Source organism: Mobula hypostoma, chromosome 9 (assembly GCF_963921235.1).
Source record: "Mobula hypostoma chromosome 9, sMobHyp1.1, whole genome shotgun sequence".
Lineage (NCBI taxonomy): Eukaryota > Metazoa > Chordata > Chondrichthyes > Myliobatiformes > Myliobatidae > Mobula > Mobula hypostoma.
Genome location: NC_086105.1, coordinates 137017745 through 137036967, shown reverse-complemented (window position 1 = coordinate 137036967; position 19223 = coordinate 137017745). Strand labels below are relative to the sequence as shown.

General features: G+C 41.0%; 1 protein-coding gene across 2 annotated transcripts in view; it reads left to right on the top strand.

The window, feature by feature from the left end:
- Positions 1–19223, top strand: part of LOC134352096 (general transcription factor 3C polypeptide 1-like) — an 80463-nt gene that overhangs the window by 13325 nt on the left and 47915 nt on the right. Inside the window, exons 7-16 of one of the 2 annotated variants that reach the window (XM_063059279.1) lie at positions 1413–1565; positions 2712–2827; positions 5624–6068; positions 9339–9553; positions 11282–11421; positions 12386–12539; positions 12698–12801; positions 14277–14461; positions 16780–17130; positions 18714–18859. In XM_063059279.1, coding sequence (XP_062915349.1) covers positions 1413–1565; positions 2712–2827; positions 5624–6068; positions 9339–9553; positions 11282–11421; positions 12386–12539; positions 12698–12801; positions 14277–14461; positions 16780–17130; positions 18714–18859 — 2009 coding nt within the window. Of the gene's footprint in view, positions 1–1412; positions 1566–2711; positions 2828–5623; positions 6069–9335; positions 9554–11281; positions 11422–12385; positions 12540–12697; positions 12802–14276; positions 14462–16779; positions 17131–18713; positions 18860–19223 lie in introns of both variants that reach the window. The other variant, XM_063059278.1, reaches the window with a different exon arrangement.

Sequence of the window (19223 nt, the reverse complement as noted above, 5' to 3'; positions counted from 1 at the left end):
AAGGGGAAATTGATGTTCATGCCATCAGATTGCAGGCTACCTAGATGGAATATGCGGTATTGTTCCTCCACCTGAGGGTGACCTCATCATGGCTAAAGGAGAGGCCATGGATCTACATGTCAGAATGGGAATGGAAATAGGAATTAAAATGGTTGTCCACCGGGAAGTTCCATTTTTGGCAGATAGAACGGAGGTGCACGACAAAGCGGTCTCACCAATGTAGAGGAGGCCCTATCGGGAGCGCCGGACACAATAGAATAGAACACAGGTGAAGTGTTGTCTCACCTGGAAGGACTGTTTGGGGCCATGAATGGAAGAGGTGGAGAGTGAGGGAGGAAGGAGGTGAAGATGTGAGTGTCCAACTTGGAAAGACCTGCGAGACCTAAACAGTGTTAGTCTATGGTTACATTGTAATTGGATATCTCTGCAGATCTGAATTTGCTCTATGTTGATGTGAAATTTCAATTAATTTAAGAGTAGGGTTCTGATTTGGTTTCATTTGAGTGTAAGGCTTTTGAATTGCATTGAATTTTTGGACTTTTTAAATGACGTGTTAGAAGAGCAAGTTACAAACCTTCATGAAGGGCATGGGCAGCACGTACCACCTGTAAATTCTCCAAGTTACAAACTTCATGAGCAGAGTGTACTTCTGTATTTCATTACCTTTAAGTGCACAGAACCTGAAATAATTATTTAAAATATTGCTTTCATTTTAAAAGTAATTTTCCCCATGATAATTAAAGTCAGAATGAGGATGTTCAGACAAAAAGTTGGGAAATGCTATTTTCTACACACAGTTTGGCAGAAACTTCAGATATTTTCCCATGGAAAACAGCAGGTCCCGGCTTGATTTTGTTTCAGACTGTAAGATATAGGAGCAAGATTTAGCCTATCAAGTCTGCTCTGTCATTCCATTACAGCTAATTTTTATTCATTTAATTTTATTTTGCGATACAGAACAGGCCCTTCTGGCCCACCAAGCCGCACCACCCAGCAGCCCACCTTTTTAGCCCTAGCCTAATCACAGGACAATTTACAACCCTGTTTGTCCCTGAAACCCTCAGCCCCTTTACCAGTCAAGAACCTATCAGCTGCTGCTTTAAATACACCTGATGAGTTGGCCTCCACAGAGTTCTATGGCAATGAATTTCGAGATTCATCACCCTCTGGCTGAAGTAATTGTTCTTCATCTCAGTTCTAAAGGAACATCCCTTTATTCTGAGGCTTTCGTTCAGGAGACCAAGTATAAAACGGTATGGATAAATATCATGGGATCATTTGCAAATTCTGCAAGAGTTGAATTTTGAAAACTCAACAAGTTCCCATTTAAAATTGTATTTTGATACTTAAAGGAAGTTATAATTCTGCTGCTTTGCCTCTCCTGTGGTAAAATGGTCATTAACTGTTTGCAGGAACTGAAGTTATTGTTCGCTGTCTGAAGTTAATAAAGGAATATGGGAAAAAGTTAGATGATGACGATGACATCGATGAAGAGGAAGGTAAAGGGGTCGAAACAATGGATGTTGTGTATGAACGAGACATGCTTACGCAGGCTTATGAACTCAGTAAGTTTTCATTAGGTATTTTGCTTTAATAATAACGTGCCAAGTTCCTGTCGTATGAAGCATGTTTGACATAGAATGTAATAAAAATAATAAAGTGATTCTTGATTCCATCATTTATCGATGGTAACATGCATTAGTTGGTAAGCAAACAGAACCTCTCTACCGAATGAATCATTTCACAGAGGTTGTGTAGGTAATGTGTAATATTTCTAATGTAAGAGATACCTTCAGTGCTCAATAACGCATATATCTAATCAGCCATCATGTGGCAGCAACTCAGTGCTTAAAAGCATGCAGACATGGTCAAGAGGTTTGGTTGTTCAGATCAAATGTCAGAATGGGAAGAGATGTGATCCAAGTGACAGGAGGTAATGTATTTAATAAGGTGGCTGCTGAGTGTAAGAACAGAGTTCAGCACAATGTGGTGGATAGGGTGGGGATAATGTACATATAAACTTGAGATCTCAATTGATGATCCTTAGCTTAAACCTTAAAATTACTTGATAGAGGCCATCACATTTGTTGTTACAAATCAAAATACTAAAATAATTTTCCAAACAGAAGGTGGCTTACTGTTGTGTTGAGCTGCTGCCTCACAGTTCCAGTAACCCAGATTCAATCCTGATCTCCAGTGTTCTCTGTATAGAGATTGCACGTCCGTTATGTGACCATGAGGATATTCCCTAAGTACTCTGGTTTTCTCTTGCATCCCAAAGACATGCTGACTGGTAGGTCAATTGGCCAATGTAGGTTATCTCTAGTGCGTAGGTGAGTGGTTGGGAATGTGTGACTATTTTGAAGGGAAAAATTAGTTGGAAAATGTGATTGCTCTGAGCCAGCATTGACTTGGTGCATCAAAATGCTGCCTCCTGTGCTACAAAATAATGCGAAGTGTCTCTATAGTTAGTGCTGTAGAAAGGATGTCCTTCCATTTTTGAAACTATTTGTTTTCTTACAAAGTAAGTGGGGAAAAAAAAATTCCTTTTTTTTTGTGCATCACCTTTCAAACCTCCTATACATCCCAAATGTATTTCACAGCCAGTGAAATACTTTTGAAGTGTTGTTACTGCAGCATTATAAAGAATCATAAAGTGCAATTGTCTTCAAAGACAGAGATTTTAAACATCTAATTCTTGCCATGTTTAGTTGAGAGAAGAGGCACCAGAGGGATTTCACAGACCGAAATCAGATTGGCACTGAATGTTGGGAAACTTGAAGGTCGAATGTTGTGCCGCCTCCTGGAGAGGTACAAAGTGATCACGGTAAGGAAATGTACCTGCAGATCGATTAAAAGTCAAAATATCAACATGATGCCACAGCACTGAATGATGAAGAATGGAACTCCAGTGCATGTTTGCAGTTGACTTTTTAAACCACCTCACTGTTTTGTTTCCTCCTTTTCATTCACAGTCACAATCTGATGGATGGTGTGAATCGAAGATGGCCAAATGATTACACTCATAGCTTTTTGAATCTGCTGTAATCATTAATTGGTGTTTTGCTAAGGGATCACGTTCCATGAAATAAATACTGTCACTCAGCAGTCGGCATCACAAAGTCTCCCAAAAGTAAAGCTGGTGATAGTCTTGCTGAGAGAAGAATATGACTGAATTGATTATTTTTTGTGATCTTTGCTGAGTTAGGTAGGCTTATTACAGGCTATTGAAAGAGCAGCCATTCAGGCTTATTGACATGACTTAACCAGTTAATTAATTCACTGTTGATCTAATAGCTAAGAAATAATAATGCAGAAAATAGTAGCTTAGTAATGATGTATAACTATTATCCATTATTAGATAAATCAAAGTTTATATGTACGTAGAATTAGTGGTTCCTTAAGGTTGTTATAGCTGGGGGTGGTACTGGGGACAAGCTCCCACTACCTATGAAATGCTCCCAATGGCGTGCACCTCGGATAGGCTTTGACAACCAAGTCCAGCTCCTGGCCTTCACACATAGCTTGGTTACTGAGCCTGGCGGATCTGTTTCTACTGACAGAAGAAGGAACAAAGGCGGATTACGGGCGCCATAAAACTAGTCGCTTCAGGCAGAGGGGGCTCGTCAGCCATGGCTGGCAGCTCATCTAGGAGAATGAAAACTCTGACCTCAAGCCTCCGCTGCCTTGCAGCTACACCCACTCATAGAGAAAGCTTCGGGAATATAAGCTGAAAGAAAAATCTGGAGCTGGAGTTCCTAAGGCAGTCCTACATTGAGTTCAATGCTGATTGGCAACTCCTGAGAAGCTGCTGGTACCAAACTGTATTGGTCTCTCCCATTCCTTTGGGCTCATCAGATACGTATGGGGGTGGGGGGGAGGCTTGCTATATGGGTAACAGCTTGCTCTCCATATCGTACTGCCCAGGCTTGCATATCTAGACAGCCAGGATGCAATATCGACAGTCAGCTCTGACCAGCAGAGGCCCTCCACACAGTGGTACAGAGTAAAGGCTTGGGGATAATTCTATATACACTTGATGGCCACTTTATTAGGTACACCTGTACACAATGCAAATATCTAATCAGTCTATCAAGTGACAGTAACTCAATGCATAACAGCATAATGACATGGTCAAAAGGTTCAGTTGTTGTCATACCAAATATCTGAATAGGGTAGAAATATGATCTAAGTGACTTTGACTGTAGAATGATTGTTGGTGTCAGACAGGGTGGCTTGAGTACAAAAAAAAACTGATGGTTTCCTGGAGTTTTCATGCACAGCAGTCTCTAGAGTTTACGGAGAATGGTACAAGAAACAAAAAAATATTCAGTGAGCCACAGTTCTGTGGGCGAAAACACCTTTTTAATGAGAAAGGAGGAGAATGGCCAGATAGGTTCAAGGTGACACTAACTCAAATAACCACACGTTATAACAGTGGTGTGCCGAAGACCATCACTGAATGCTCAATACGTCGAGCCTTGAAGTAAAGAGCTAAAGCAGCAGAAGACACTGAACATACACTCACTCAGTGGCCACATTATCAGGTAAAGGAATGTATCTAATGAAGTTGCCATTGAGTACATCAACTTTGAGGTAATGATTACATGATTGGGAAAAAGCCACTGTAGTTGGGATTGTTACTCTCAGTTTCACAAGGCTTTCCACTGGGTTCTGTATGAACCTGAACAAGTCATGAATTAATATAGTGGTCCTAGCTAGGGAGATGTTGAAATGCTTTACCTATGCTCTGCTCAGGAAAGTCCATTTATGTTCATCCAAGATCCCAGCCTGAACATGGGCAGAAATGGAGGCCATCATCCCCTCTTGTCCTTGAAATTTTAGTCCAGCTTTAGAAAAGCATCTATCAATAAAGACTTCCACCCACCAGGTCATGCCCTATTCTCATACTACCATGAGGCAGAAGGTAAAGAAGCCTTGGGTTCCATATCATCTGGAACATTTTTTACCTATATCATTCGTCTCCAGAACCAGTGTGGATAACTTCAATCACCACGATGAATTGATTCCACAGTCTACAGATTCACTTTCAACAACTTTTTACAACACAAGTTCTCAGTATTTATTTGCAGTTTGCCTTCGTTTGCACATTGGTGCTTTTTTAAAATAGCTTTATATGTTACATGTACATAAAAACATGCGGCGAAATGTTCCATTTGTGTCGATGATCAACACAGTCCAAAGATTTGCTGGGGCAGCCCGCAGGTGTTACCTTGCTTCCAGCGTCAACGTAGCATGTCCACAATTTACTCATCCTAAACCGTAGGTCGTTGGAATTTAGAAAGAAACCGGAGCATCTGGAGGAAATCCATGCAGTCACAAGGAGAGCAGCAGGAATTGAATCCCAATCGCTGGCACTGTGAAGTTTTCATTCGTAGCTAAGCTACCGTACCACTCAATACAGTAGTGTATGGTTTGTTAGTCTTTGTTTTTCAAAAGATTCTATTGTATATTTTCCTTAAATACTTGTAAGAAAATGAATCTCAAGGTAGTATATGGTAACACACAAGTGCTTTGATAAATTTATTTTGAACTTTCGGTATAAAGTAAAGGTGACTGTGCTCTGTACCAGTGTTCCAGCTGTAGCTTCTCTTTGTAACAGGGCTTCATGGAAGACGAAGGTCGTCAGCGCACAACTAAATATGTCGCCAAGACATTTGTGGAACAGAGTGAGCTGAGCAAGCAGTTTGAAAAGGAGAAGGCAAGAAACGAGCGGCTGGCAACAACAAGCCTCCTACCGCTTGATGCTGATGCATCGCAACTTACTCCTCAGCAAGCGCCAACTTCTTCAAAGAACTTAGCGGAAGATCCATGCAAAAGTGTGGCAAGGGGGTCATCAGGGGGCTCGCCAGAGTCAAATCGTGACCAAGAGGATTCGGCAGCATTACCAGAAACCACTGTCCAAAATAAGCAATCTCCTCATTTGGAGAATAAAGAAAAGATATGTGCTGGCTCACAGAAAATGAACAAAGGAAAAAAATTATTTAAAAATGCATTATTAAGGAAACTGAAAAAGAAAAAAGGTCTCAAATCCAAAATTGGCAAAGGTGAGTGAAAAATGTACTCATTGTATTGCACATTTAAAGTGTAAATTATCTGATTGGATTTCTGTTTGTTACCTGTGGGTCTGATTAGTAGTGTTGTTACCACGTGCGGGTGTTGGTCTGTTGATTTGCGAAGCTATTTTCTACCCCAGATGGAGTCATAGGGGAACACACTATGGATACAGGCCTTTCAGCCCATTGAGCCGATGCTGACCAGGTGCCCACCCAGATGGTCTTAATTTCCTGCATGGTCCATATCCCTTGAAGTCCTACCCCTCCATGTACTGTACTTCTCCAAATACTACTTGAATGATACTATTGTACTTGCCTCAACCACTTCCTCTGGCAGCCCTACTGTTCATAGTATAAGTGTTGGTTTGACTTTCCAAACTAATTACCTCACTTCTACCTGTTTTGAAATCTATTGCCACTCCTCGGCCCACTTCCCTAACTGCTCAAAATCCCCTTAGTAATCCTTGATAGCCTCCTTCACTCTCAACAACACCTTTTAATCTTGTGTCATCTGCATGCCCTGTGCATTGGCATCCAAATCATTTATATCAATAATGAATAAAAAAGATCCTAATGCTAACTCCTGTGGCATACCGCTAGTCACTCGTCTCTACTCTGAGAAACATCCTTTGGCCACTACCCTATCTCTGAGCCAATTTTGAATCCATATAACTAGCTCTGCCTGGATTCCATGGGATTTAGTCTTCCAGACCAGCCTACTGTGCAGGAGCTGTTGAAAGCCTTGCCAAAGTCCAAAGAGGCAACATACACTGCCCTGCCCTTGTCTCCCATTTTCCACACACTAAGCCATGCTGACTTCTCCTAATCAGACACTCTCCGTCCAAGTGCTGATTGCTCCTGTCTCTCAGGATTCATTCCACTAACTTCCCCATTACTGATGTCAGGCTGATCAATCTATAGTTCCCCTGGCTTGTTCTTGCTGCCCTTTTTAAATAATGGAACTAGATGAGTATTCGGTAAATTCGCCAGTGGTGAATTGTACAGTAAATTTCTCTGCAAAGGTGTCTGCAGTTGCTCCACTAGCCTCTTGAGGATGCACTTGGTCAGGCCCTGGGGCTTTATCCATCTTTAATGTGTGGTAAGTCTACGGACACCCCCTTCCTGGTAATATATCACCGCTTGTTTCCTTTATCTCTTGAACAATTAAGACTTTTTCATTAGTGAACACCAAGGAGAGATATTCATTAAAAATACCACTCATCTCCATGGCAAACCTTTGTTTTGAATATTAGTTCCTGGTGGTAGAATGCCACTGAGCTGGAGGGATGCATATGAGCCTATCATTAGAATTGTAGCTATCTTCCACTACCCTCTGCTCCCAACCACTGAAACTCACCTCAAGTCCACAGGCATTTGCAGTAGACTCTGAGCCACTGATGCACAGCAAGGCGAATTTGCAATATTTACTGTGCAGCACCCTGCTGGAGGAACGCAGCAGTTGGAGGGTGGGAGGAATTGTTGTCAACAGTTTGGATTGAAACTCTGCATCAGGACCTTTCCCTTCTACACCCCTCACCCCTAAACTGATACTGGCTTTCTCTAGCAGATTGTTTGTTGCTCCAGATTCCAGCAGCTGCAGTCTCTTGTGACTTCTCCCTGCTGCTTGTCGTCTCAGAAGTGCAGGCACTCACTCAAGAAAATCCTGGGTTTGGCCTCCTGATCCAGGGCAGAAGGAGGCTGCCGAGATTGACCACAGTGCCACTGAAGCAAACCTGGATTTGGAGATGTGTGTGGAGAAGAGAGGATGAAGTGCATGGAGACGGAAGGGGAGGTGGTGTGAGGCTGATTTTGAAGTTAAATCAGTCCAACAGATCCATGTTTGCATCCCACTTGGGTTTATTTGAAGCAATGACAATGAAGCCGAGAGGTTTTATTTTATTTAGTCTTCAGGAAGCTCAGAGAGAATACTAGCTGCTATTTGCACCCTACAGCAATTGTGCACCGTGATGTACTGTGAGACATGTTCTTAAGATTTCCTACTCCTAGTTAAGGGACGTGAAACATACATTAATAGTGTCAAAGGGTGTGTGTGTGTGGGAGAACCTCGCAGAATACCTTTGTTCCCCCCTATAACTTTCTATTAAAGTTATTAACATTAGCTTTTTAAAAACAGTTTGCATCAAGATATATTTAACCAAAGTGCTTGCTCCCTCATTGTTAAAAGCCATCGAGGAGCATTGTGGAATATCCTCCTGAATTAGAGCCAAATCACTGTTTTAATGAGTAAGGTTTGTATTGATGATTAATGGCAAAACATAATTTATAACGCTATCTAGAAAATTATTACAGATTAACTCAAACTAAAATTTATTGCAAATTTGGCCTCAGACCCAGTTATGAATTTATTAGTGCTTGGTCTCCACATACAGGCTTGATCTGTCACTTGGAGCTTTGTTGAAAGTTAAGCAGGAGGCATTTTGCTGCTTGGGCAAACCAGAAGGTATATTAAACCTGATGTTGTTAAAGGCATGATTGTAGCCAGATAATCAGAGGAACTTCCTTGGACACCTAGCATAGGATGTCCTTAGGATATCCTACGCTAAGGGAACACATCCTTAAAGACAGGAGATTCTGCAGATGCTGGAAATCCGGAGCAACACACAAAAAAAAGTGCTGGAGAAACTCAGCCGGTCAGGTAGCATATATGGAGAGGGGGAAAAGAAAGTCAGTTTTGGGCTGAGACCTGATGAAGGGTCTTGTTGAAGTTACTTACCTCTTACCAAGTTTGGTGTCATCCAACTAGGAGCAATGCAGTAAACGGTTTTGGCAAATGCATTGTGTTTTGGACTAACTAGTTTGGAAAACTATGCAAAATTTTTCTGACTGCTTAAGACAAGTGATAATAAAAATAAATTTTTCCATTTGGATTAACCTTCACAGTGAAACGTCTAAGTTCCAGACTCCCACAGGTTGATCATTCATGAATTTGTTTGCTTGTATCAGCTGTTGTCTTTTTCCCCTACCGCAGTGAGTTGAATGTCAAGGGCAATAGAGTGAGATTGTACACAGGTACTGTTTGATGGCAAGGTCATAATGAACGATCTTTATCCTGTTCATTTGCAAATATTGAAAAAGAGCGCTCTGTAATGTCATATTTCATATTGAATAATGTAATTGTTTAAATCAGTACTTTTAGTTTAAGCCATTCCTCACACTTTGGAATAAGCTCAACCAAAACAGACATTTTCGTCTTGGCACTAAGAATATAAATCCCTTTCATTTAATTTGTATTTTAAGCAGGCAAGAAACTATCTAGTTTACGAAAAACAGGTGTTAGGACTGGCCATCCCCACCATACGGGTGAAAATGTAGGTTTATCCAAACAATCGCAACAAATGGATGTTCAGCTAAATGCTGCCCAGCACGATCCAAGTCTTAACTCTTCTGTGGAGTCTGAAAATGATCAAAGTGAAGAGAATGTTTTAATTGAAGAGATCAAGATTGAAAAAGCAAAGGTATGAAGATCATTTTACAGACTTCATTAGTATTTTGTGGTTTAATGTAATTTCACAGATCAGATTTGCACTAGTTGCTAGACTCAAGGTTCAAGGGTGCAGTGGGTACAACAGAAAAACACTGTCAGTGTAGAATCAATTCAGCGTTTATTGAGTGACAAAACAGCAAGTCTGAGTATCACCACATCTGTTCCTTTATTCTGGTCTGGTCTATCAGAGGTGAAGCCCGAATAATCTCTCCCCCCCCCCCACTGCTCCTCACTCAGGGGACTATTCACAACCTGTGTTCTCTTCCTACACTAGCATTGTTTTACAAAGTAATAGTGTGATACCAGCTTTCAAAAGGAACGTTTCCTACTTGGTGGTTATCTGTTCCTTAAGTAGAAATTGTCCCAATTGTGTAACATAATGAAAATTTGTTGAAGTTCTTAAAAGTGAAATATCTTCTGACCAGCAATATATTGTATATTAACTAAAAAAAAATGTATTGGGCTTGCAATCCAGTTGTGTTTGGCAAATCTAAAGTGTGAGATCAAACCAGTTTATATGCCTAGTTGTTGCAATTGATAACTTCAGAATCAACCAGGTTGGTATGAGACAATTCTCCTTAGTTCTATGAGATTCGTTGATCTGTTATACTTTACAGCAATGAGGGGAGGGAGGGAACGTCAACTCAGACCATGAGAGGCCTGTGTCGGGTATTTTCATACCTTACAAGGCACAGATTGGAAGTCTGTGTGGGGCACCACTCCTCGCACAGACACAAGAGCAATGTGTGGTTAAGTACCTTGCTCAAGGACGCAAACACGCTGCCACAGCTGAGGCTCGAACTAGCGACCTTCAGATCACTAGACGAACGCCTTAACCACTTGGCCACGTGCCCAACACAATGAAGCAATGAAGGACAGCAATGAAGTTGTCACAAATTTATATTTTTGCCAGCTATTTATGTTGTTTAATCTGAACTAAAATTCCAAAACTTTGATTGTTAAGACATAGGAGCAGAATTAGGCCTTTTGGGCCATCAAATCTGCTCCGACATTCCATCATGGCTGACTTCTTATCCCTCTCAACCCCATTCTCCTGACTTCTGCCCTTAACCTTTAACACCCTTGCTAATCAAGAACCTATCAACCTCCACTTTAAATATACCCAATAACTTGGCCTTCAGAATCGTCTGTGTGAATGAATTCAACTGATTCACTACCCTCTGGTTAAAGAACTTCCTCCTCATCTCTGTTCTAAAGGGAGATCCTGTTCTGAGGCTGTGCCCCTCTGGTCGTAGACTCTTCCACTATAGGAAGCATCCACTCTATCTTGGTCATAGATAGAGTTGACCTGAGTTCTCTGTATTGCTTGCTATGAGTAACGTAACATGGTACTGTCATCGTGGTTTATGACTTAATGGAGCTGCACTAGTCATTTCATCTTCTGTTGTAGCTGGAATTATAGGAGGATTTTATATCTGTTCAGATAGGATTTGACCCCACTCACCCTTTGAAGCAGATCCTAGTCCATAAGCACTAATCAATGAAGTAATTATTTTGCATTTAATCTCTATTTTATGATAACCTATGCAAGAACCAAGACCACAATATATTTTAGTAATATTGTGTGTGATACTATGTAATACCCTGTGATCTTTTTGCACTGAGTGCGTTCATCCAAGCAAATGTAAGTATTTTGAAGACATGATGCATGTTATACTAATGTTAATTACCTTCTTAGGAGAAAAGTCACGCAAGGAAGAGGAGACCTTGCAAAAATATTTGCGTAAAGAAACCACATGAAACATTTCGGTTGCTAAAACGACAAAACTTAATTATAGAAGCTGTGCGGAATATGAAACTGATTGAAAGCCTGTTTACGTAAGTTTCATTCTATGATGCCAACATGCGGTTAAGGGAGAACTCTACTTTTGCTATCTGATATCTTCTTACCAGAAGATCCTTTACTAAGGCTGTAGACATTGGGAAAACAATTTTCAAAAATATTACATTGTTATGTTATATTTTGAAAAATAGTACATTAATAGGACGATTATTTGATACGCAGCTTTGGTATCATGCAGAACAGATTCAGGAATTCCAGAATTGAATATGTATCACTAGAAACACTACTTTTTATAGGGATTATATCTTCTACTTAATGTACCTGCTCAATTTTGAATTGGACTTAAATACAATATAATTGAAGTTCTTCTGAATGTGTTTCTTATTCAAGTCTGATTTGGTTGCAACTTGAAGTGTACAGTGCACCAGTTGAATCAAGATTTTTCAGAATTAAGTGAACATGACCTTATGTGCCAAATTCTGTTTTGTAGAAAAGCAAAAAAACATGAAAATTTTCAAGGTTGTTAATGGATCTTGTATTAGAATTTGTCTGTTGTTTAATTGAGCTAGCTTAAAGTGATACTGTAGTTTCTCCAGATTTCCTCCGTTTATGTATATCTATGATTTGCTTGACTCTGAGCTAACTGTAGCCAGCAGGAAGCCCAGCATGAATGTGCTGGTTGGCTAAGCTGAAATCTTTGATATTGGAGGAAAAAGAAATTCTACTGTTACTATCTAATATCTTCTCCGTACCAAGAAGTCCATTACTAAAGCTGTAAGGACCGGACAAACAATTTTCAAAAAAAATTGTTTTTGTTATATTTTCAAAAAATAGTACATTATCAGGACAGTTGTTTGAAATTGTAATATTAAGGGATTAACAAGGTGGTGATTAATTTTACCTGAATAATGTTGGGGTTGAACTGTAAAGAAGTTGATTCTTTATTACAATTTAGTCGCCTGGTTAGGATAGAGAAATACGTATTTGATATTTCTTTAGACTTCAGAAGATGATCATGGAAGAAGAGAAGAAAGACGGCGTGGCCACCAGATGCTGCAAGAAATCCATAGTAAGAATGGTTCAAAAGCTGGCTCAAGAGGGACTCCTTCGACTCTTCCGCACCACTGTTATACAGGATGGCATTAGCAAAAAGGTCACTGTCAGCCTTTTCAATGTACATTGCAATTTTAACCGCTTAAGCAAATTTTGACATCGCTTCTATTTTCATAGTGAACATAATACAAGTAGTAAAGACAATTATGTAATTGTTAAGATGGTATTTTTCGTTACAATATATTTCATTTTCTTCAGGTGGAGTTTGTTGCTCATCCGTCTGTGCTTCCCAGTGATCCACTGGTAAAAAGTGCCATTGAGCAAGTTCGATTTAGGATCTCCAGTTCGTACACAGTACATCGGTCAGTAACTTTTGTTCTTTTGTATTGACTACACAACCTCTGTTTGTAGCAGATAGACTAATACTTCCAACCTGTGATCATAATTCCTGCCTTCTGTGCTAGAGACTATAGCAATATAATAACATAGCAATATAATAAGGATTGTGTTGACACGTGACCAAGTGGTTAAGGCGTTCATCTAGTGATTTGAAGGTCGCTAGTTCAAGCCTTGGCTGAGGCAGCGTGTGTGTCCTTGAGCAAGGCACTTAACCACACATTGCTCTGCGACGACACTGGTGCCAAGCTGTATGGGTCCTAATGCCCTTCCCTTGGACTACATCAGTGGCGTGGAGAGGGGAGACTTGCAGCATGGGCAACTGCCGGTCTTCCATACAACCTTGCTCAGGCCTGCGCCCAGGAAACCTTCCGAGGCACAAATCCATGGTCTCATGAGACTAATGGATGCCTATATAAATAATAAGGATTAAAGAAATGATTATCTTTATTTGTTATATATACATTGAAGCATACAGTAAAATGCATTATTGGCATCAACAACCAACACAGTCCAAGTATGTTCTGGGGGCAGCCTGCTAGTGTCGCCATGCTTCCAGTGCCAACATAGCGTGCCCGCAGCTTGTATGTCTTTGGAACGTGGGTGGAAGCAGGAGCACTGGGAGGAAATGGACACGGTCAATGTACAAACTCCGTACAGGCATCGGCAGGAGTTGAATCCCAGTTGTTGATGCTGCGAAGTGTTAGGCTAACCACTATACCCAGAATTCTGTCCCTGAGACTGAATAAGAGGAAGTAACAACTTGTCTTCAATTTGGAAGAATATTCTGAAGTGCTTAACAGATTCAAGGGATGAAAGGAAAGCCTCTGTCTCAAAGCCTAGGTCTTTATAAAGATATCAGGCACTATTAGGTGTTCTTGAGGCCACAGCTGGGATCCTTTTAGAACAGGGGTTCCCAACCTTGTTTTATGCCATGGACCCCTACCGTTAACCAAGTGGCCTGTGGATCCCAGGTTGGAAACACCTGTTTTAGAGTAAGGAAGTCGTAGCTGGAGAGTAATGGGGATAAGCTTCCACTACCTATTAAATGCTCCCAAAGTTGTGCCCCTCAAATGGCCTCTGAGGGCTCCAGGCCTTCATGTGTGACTTAGCCACTAATCTCAAAATGTTGACTATTTATTCCTCTCCAGAGATGCTGCCTGACCTGCTGAGTTCCTCCAGCGTTTTCTGTGCGTTACTCTGGGTTTCTAGCACCTGCAGAATTTCTTTTGTTCATTAATTCTCATTGGTAGTTTGACCCTGGTGAGCTTGGCTGCCAACTCCTGTTGGTGTGGGCTGCCGTTCCACTGGTCAGCATAGGCCTGGGCCTTGCTGGTCAAGAGAAGTTCAGCCGTAGGCACGCTTCAGATAAGAGTGAGTTCAGTGTGCAGGTAACAGATCTCAGACGGTATTTTAAAGTTAATGGCTTCTTGTTTTCCAGAATGAAATCATTGCAAGTCCAAGCTCAGAAAGAAAAGCAAAAGCAGGCGAAGGAAAGTAGTTCGGTGACCGCAACGTGTGAAACAGAGCCAGACAAAAATTCTGACACACCCAGCAAATGTTCCACCACCAAAACGGACGAGAAAATGGGTGTCACTCCTCTGAAGAATTATCACCCTCTAATAGGTAAAAATAGACCTTTCACGAGTAACTAGAGCAAAGCTATCCCCAGCTACACCTCTTCACACACTTCACCGGTGGTTGTAAAAACAAAAGTTTGTAAATATTGTCATGAGAAAATGATGATTGGGTCCTGTAGAAAAGGGGCATTGAGCTCTTTTGTGGTGTAGATTGCCTCTGAAGGGTCATTGGTCTGAAATATTAACACTATGCCTTAGTTCACAGATACTATCTGATCTGCTAGAAAATGAGGGGGAGGGTTGAATCTTCCATCCAGTGTCTAAAGCAAGGATCCTGCTGATAGCAGTGATGGAAGCGGATTTAATCCATAATATGAATCTGTTGGAACATGGAACATGCACATGGAACCTCTACTCTGATAGGGAAATCAAGGAGCCCAGAATTATAGCATTGGGTAGTACATGGACCTCATTTGTTTTTATGGTAAAAGTGATATTTAACAGACTATAAGACATGGAGCAGAATTAGGCCATTCAGCCCATTGTGTCTGTTCTGCCATTCAATCATGGCTAATTCTTTACCCCTCTCAAGCCTTTTCTCCTGCCTTCTCCCCATAACCTTTGATGACCTGACTAAACAAAAGCCTTGTAACTTATAACCTATAACCCTACTTCTGTTTTAGATGCTTACCCTGATTTTATCCAAAAATTCTTGTTTCACTGCTTTTTGTTTGGGGGGGTTGGGGGAAGAATCATCCTGTTCTAGTTCACCAAGTCTTTCTCAAACTTCTCTGTGCCTGGGTCTCCTTTACCAAGGAGCCTTTCTATTATTGTTTTGTTAAATATCTTAAGTTTAAAATCACCCATTAAATCTCCTCTGGGCTCTGCAGTGCTCCAGGGAAGAGATTTCTTTCAGTTTAAGCCTCCAAAGATTCCTCCCTTGATGTAATCCTACTGAACCTGCATTGTTTCCCGTTTCAAAATTCGAAACTGTTTCTGTAGTACAACACACAGTGCTGGTATAGCCAGTGTTGTTCATATCCAGTGAGCGAATGAATGCATGAGCTTCACAAGACAAAGAATATTGAACATTACAGCACAGTATGGGGCTTTTGGTCCATGATGTTGTGCCAACTTTTTAACCCTAGTCTGAAATCAATTTAACCCTTTCCTCCTACGTAGCTTATCTATGTGCTTATCTAAGTATTTCTTAAACACCCCTCATATATCTGCCTTCACCACGACCCCTGGCAGGTCATATCACCACACCACATTCTGTGTACATAGCTTGCCTCTGACATTCCCCCCCCCCCATCCATATTTTCCTGTAATCACCTTAAAATTATGCCCCCTTGCATTAACCTGTGGAAAAAGTCCTTGGTGGTCCACTCTATTTACAGTATGTTTCTTATCATCATGTACATCTCTACAAAGTCACCCCTCATCATCCTTAGCTTCAAAGAGAAAATTCGGAACTTGCTTAAACTTCATAGGACATGCCTTCTGATCCAGGCAGCGTCCTGGTATATCTCCACTGTACCCTCTCTAAAGCTTTCACATCCTTTCTGTAGTGAGGTGACCAATAGAAATTGCCAGTCATAAACATGAGAGTTTCTGCATTTGCTGGAGATCCAAAGCGACACGCACAAAATGCTGGTTATATGCAGGTCAGGCAGCATCTATGGAAATGAATAAAGAGTTGGTGTTTTTGACCGAGTCCCTTCTTCAGGACTGGAAAGGAATGGGGAAGATGATGGATTAAAAAGGGAGCGGAAGGATTATAATGAGGAGGAGGTAAGTGAAGCCAGATGGGTAGGAAAGGTGAAGGGCTGGAGAAATAGGAGTCTGATAGGAGAGGAAAGTGGACCACAGGAGAAAGGGAAGGATGAGGGGACCCATTGGGAGGTGAGAGGCAAGAGTGCAGAACAGAAGGAGGGGAAAGAGAACAAGATGGCAGCAAAGACAAATTCTCGGGAAGGAAACGTCTGTGTTAGCGAGTCTGGGTGAGTACCTGGTCGAAGAGTCAGAGGACAGCAGAGAACACGGGGAGCAGTGTGAGGGGGTCTGACTGAACTATCAAAGAGGAGATTTAAACTTCTTCACAACGGAGCAGCACAAGAAAATCTGCAGATGCTGGAACACAAAATTTTGCCACAATATTGAAATTATGAGATTAGCACTACAGCTCCTTTCTTCTCATTAACTGTGGTCTGACTTATCTTGTTTAATTTTACTCCTATTTTACTCTATACCTTTGAGTATTCTATAGCTGTTATGGTTCAATCACTTAGTAACTGTGGCTAAATATAGCTCTCACATCTTTTGCAGTTATCTGTAATTTAAACGTCTTGCTTTTATCTCCAGTTCCTGGGCTGGGACGTTCACTTGGGTTTCTTCCCAAAATGCCTCGACTACGCCTCGTCCACATGTTCCTGTGGTACCTCATTTATGGGCACCCTCTGCAAGAGTCTGCAAAAGATGCGGCCACATCGATACCTTCAGCTGGCACACCAAGCAGTGCTGAAAAAGAGGTCTCGTCTTCAGAAGCCCCTGGAGAAGCTGTTGCTTCCACGTCAAGTGACACCACTGATGCTGTTGTAGAAAAGAATATGCCAACTGCTAATGGAAAGGCAGCTGAGACACCAACTACGTTAGAAATTAATGAAGACCGCCAGTGGGAGGAAGAACTAGACCAATTATGCATGAAGGAGACTGGTAGGTTTTAGTTCGCAGTTAAATATTTTGCATGTTTGTCTTACTCGTTTGGTGGGTGTGGATATCAGAGGCAAAGCCAAAATCTAATGTGCAATTCAAACCTATTGCCCTTAAGTGAGAGGCTTGCTTGGTGTGTGGCATTTAAGTGGCAGTCAGCCACATAGACCAGAAGAGGCAAAGATAGCAGATTCTCGGAGAAAATTAATTGAAATGAATTTTGTGCGGCATTCCGGTATACCAGTGCCATACCTATGTTTGTTGCACACAACTGCCTCCCCTATTTCAAATAAATTAGGTTTTAATTTGAATTTCCAAGTATGGGATGAAGTTCCAAATTTTGTTCTGAGCTTTTCCTCAAGAACTCATTTTGTGCACACTGTAGCACTTAGATGCTGCATAGAGTCATAGAACACTACAGCACAGAAATAGGCCTTTTGGCCCATCCAATCCATACTGAACTGTTCTTCTGCCCAATCTCATTGACCCACACCTGGACCATAGCCCTCCACGCACCTTGTGCCAATGTACCTATCCAAACTTCCCTTAAATGTTGAAATTGAACCAGCATCCATCATTTCCTTTGGCTGTTATTTCCACATTCACACCACACTCTGAGTGAAGAAGTTCCCCTTAAATATTTCTCCTTTCACCCTTGAATTGTGACCTATTGTTCCAGTTTCACCCAACCTCAGTGGAAAGTGCCTCCTTGCATTAACCCAACCTATACCCCTCATAACTTTGTATACCTCTATCAAAGCTCATATCATTTTATGACACTCCAGGAAATAAAGTCCTAACCTGTTCAGCCTTTCCCTATAACTCGGGTCTCAAGTCCTGGTGACATTCTTAAAAAATTTTTTCTGTACTTTTTCCAATTGTATAGATACCTTTTCGGTAGGTAGGTGACCAAAATTGCACACATTTCACTTTTCTAATTGATCGCAATTGTGCTTCTGCTTTCTATTGCAAGCTCTTAATAATGGGAATGTGGTACTTGGTTTGTCATGACAACAAAGGATTTGGACTTGTTCAATGAGTGAGGATTGGTCCGATCATTGGTGAAACCAGGTTATCACTGAATGTTTGTCATGAAGGTGCTGTGTTTGAATGCATTTGACTGTGAACTGAACAGAGAAGTTTTATCTCTGTTAGTGATGTGTTGGTGATATTACAGCTTTAAATTTACATGGAATTTAAATTTGCAAAGAAGCAAAAGATTACCTTTGGAATTGAAGCCAATGGGAAGATGGTGCTGAAAACTATGAATCTTTTAAATGATTAGTGTGCCAGAAATGTACTCTAAAATGTACATTAAAACCACTATTTTAAAATTTGTGCCACCTGAGAGGTTGTTGCTGTGATTGACCTGCTCTGATTGAATTAACTTTGAAGGATTTATGATGCAAGAAATTATACAAAAGATGATATTTTAGATGTCTTTCCTCGTTCCATACTTCTATTTGTATGCTGAACTGAAGGTGGACTTCTGCACACGTAACTGGAGGATTTAAAAAATAATCAAACTCAAAAAGAAAAATTATATTTGTGAGGTTCTGACTGGTCTATGTGCATTTTTTCCACAGTTTACGTGGATGAAGCATCGTGGAAGAGAAATATTCCTCCTACCCCTATTCACAGAGAATTTGGATATGGTTGGGCTCTCATTAGTGACATACTGCTTTGTATTCCTCTCTCTATTTTTGTTCAGATAGTACAAGTCAGCCACAAGGTAACACTATATGAATTTTGTTCTGTTACCAAAGACTCTGTAGTATATGTAATTGGTTTTTGCTGTAAGTGTTCTGAATCTTAGAGTCAAATAGGACAGAAACAAGCCCTAAAGCCCAACTGGTCCATGCCGACCCAAATTCCAGTCTAAGCTTGCCCCATTTGCCCCATGTGAGGAATTGCATTTTGGAAGATCAAAAAATTTTAGGATGCACTCAGTCAAATGCTGGGGTGCTGGGGAGTGTTACGGAACAGAGTGTAAGTGTGTTGTTTGCTGGAAGTGGTGTCATAAGTAGCAGGGTGAAGAAAGCGTTTGACATGCTGACCTTCAATCAGAGCATTGAGTATAGGAGTCTGGAAGTTAC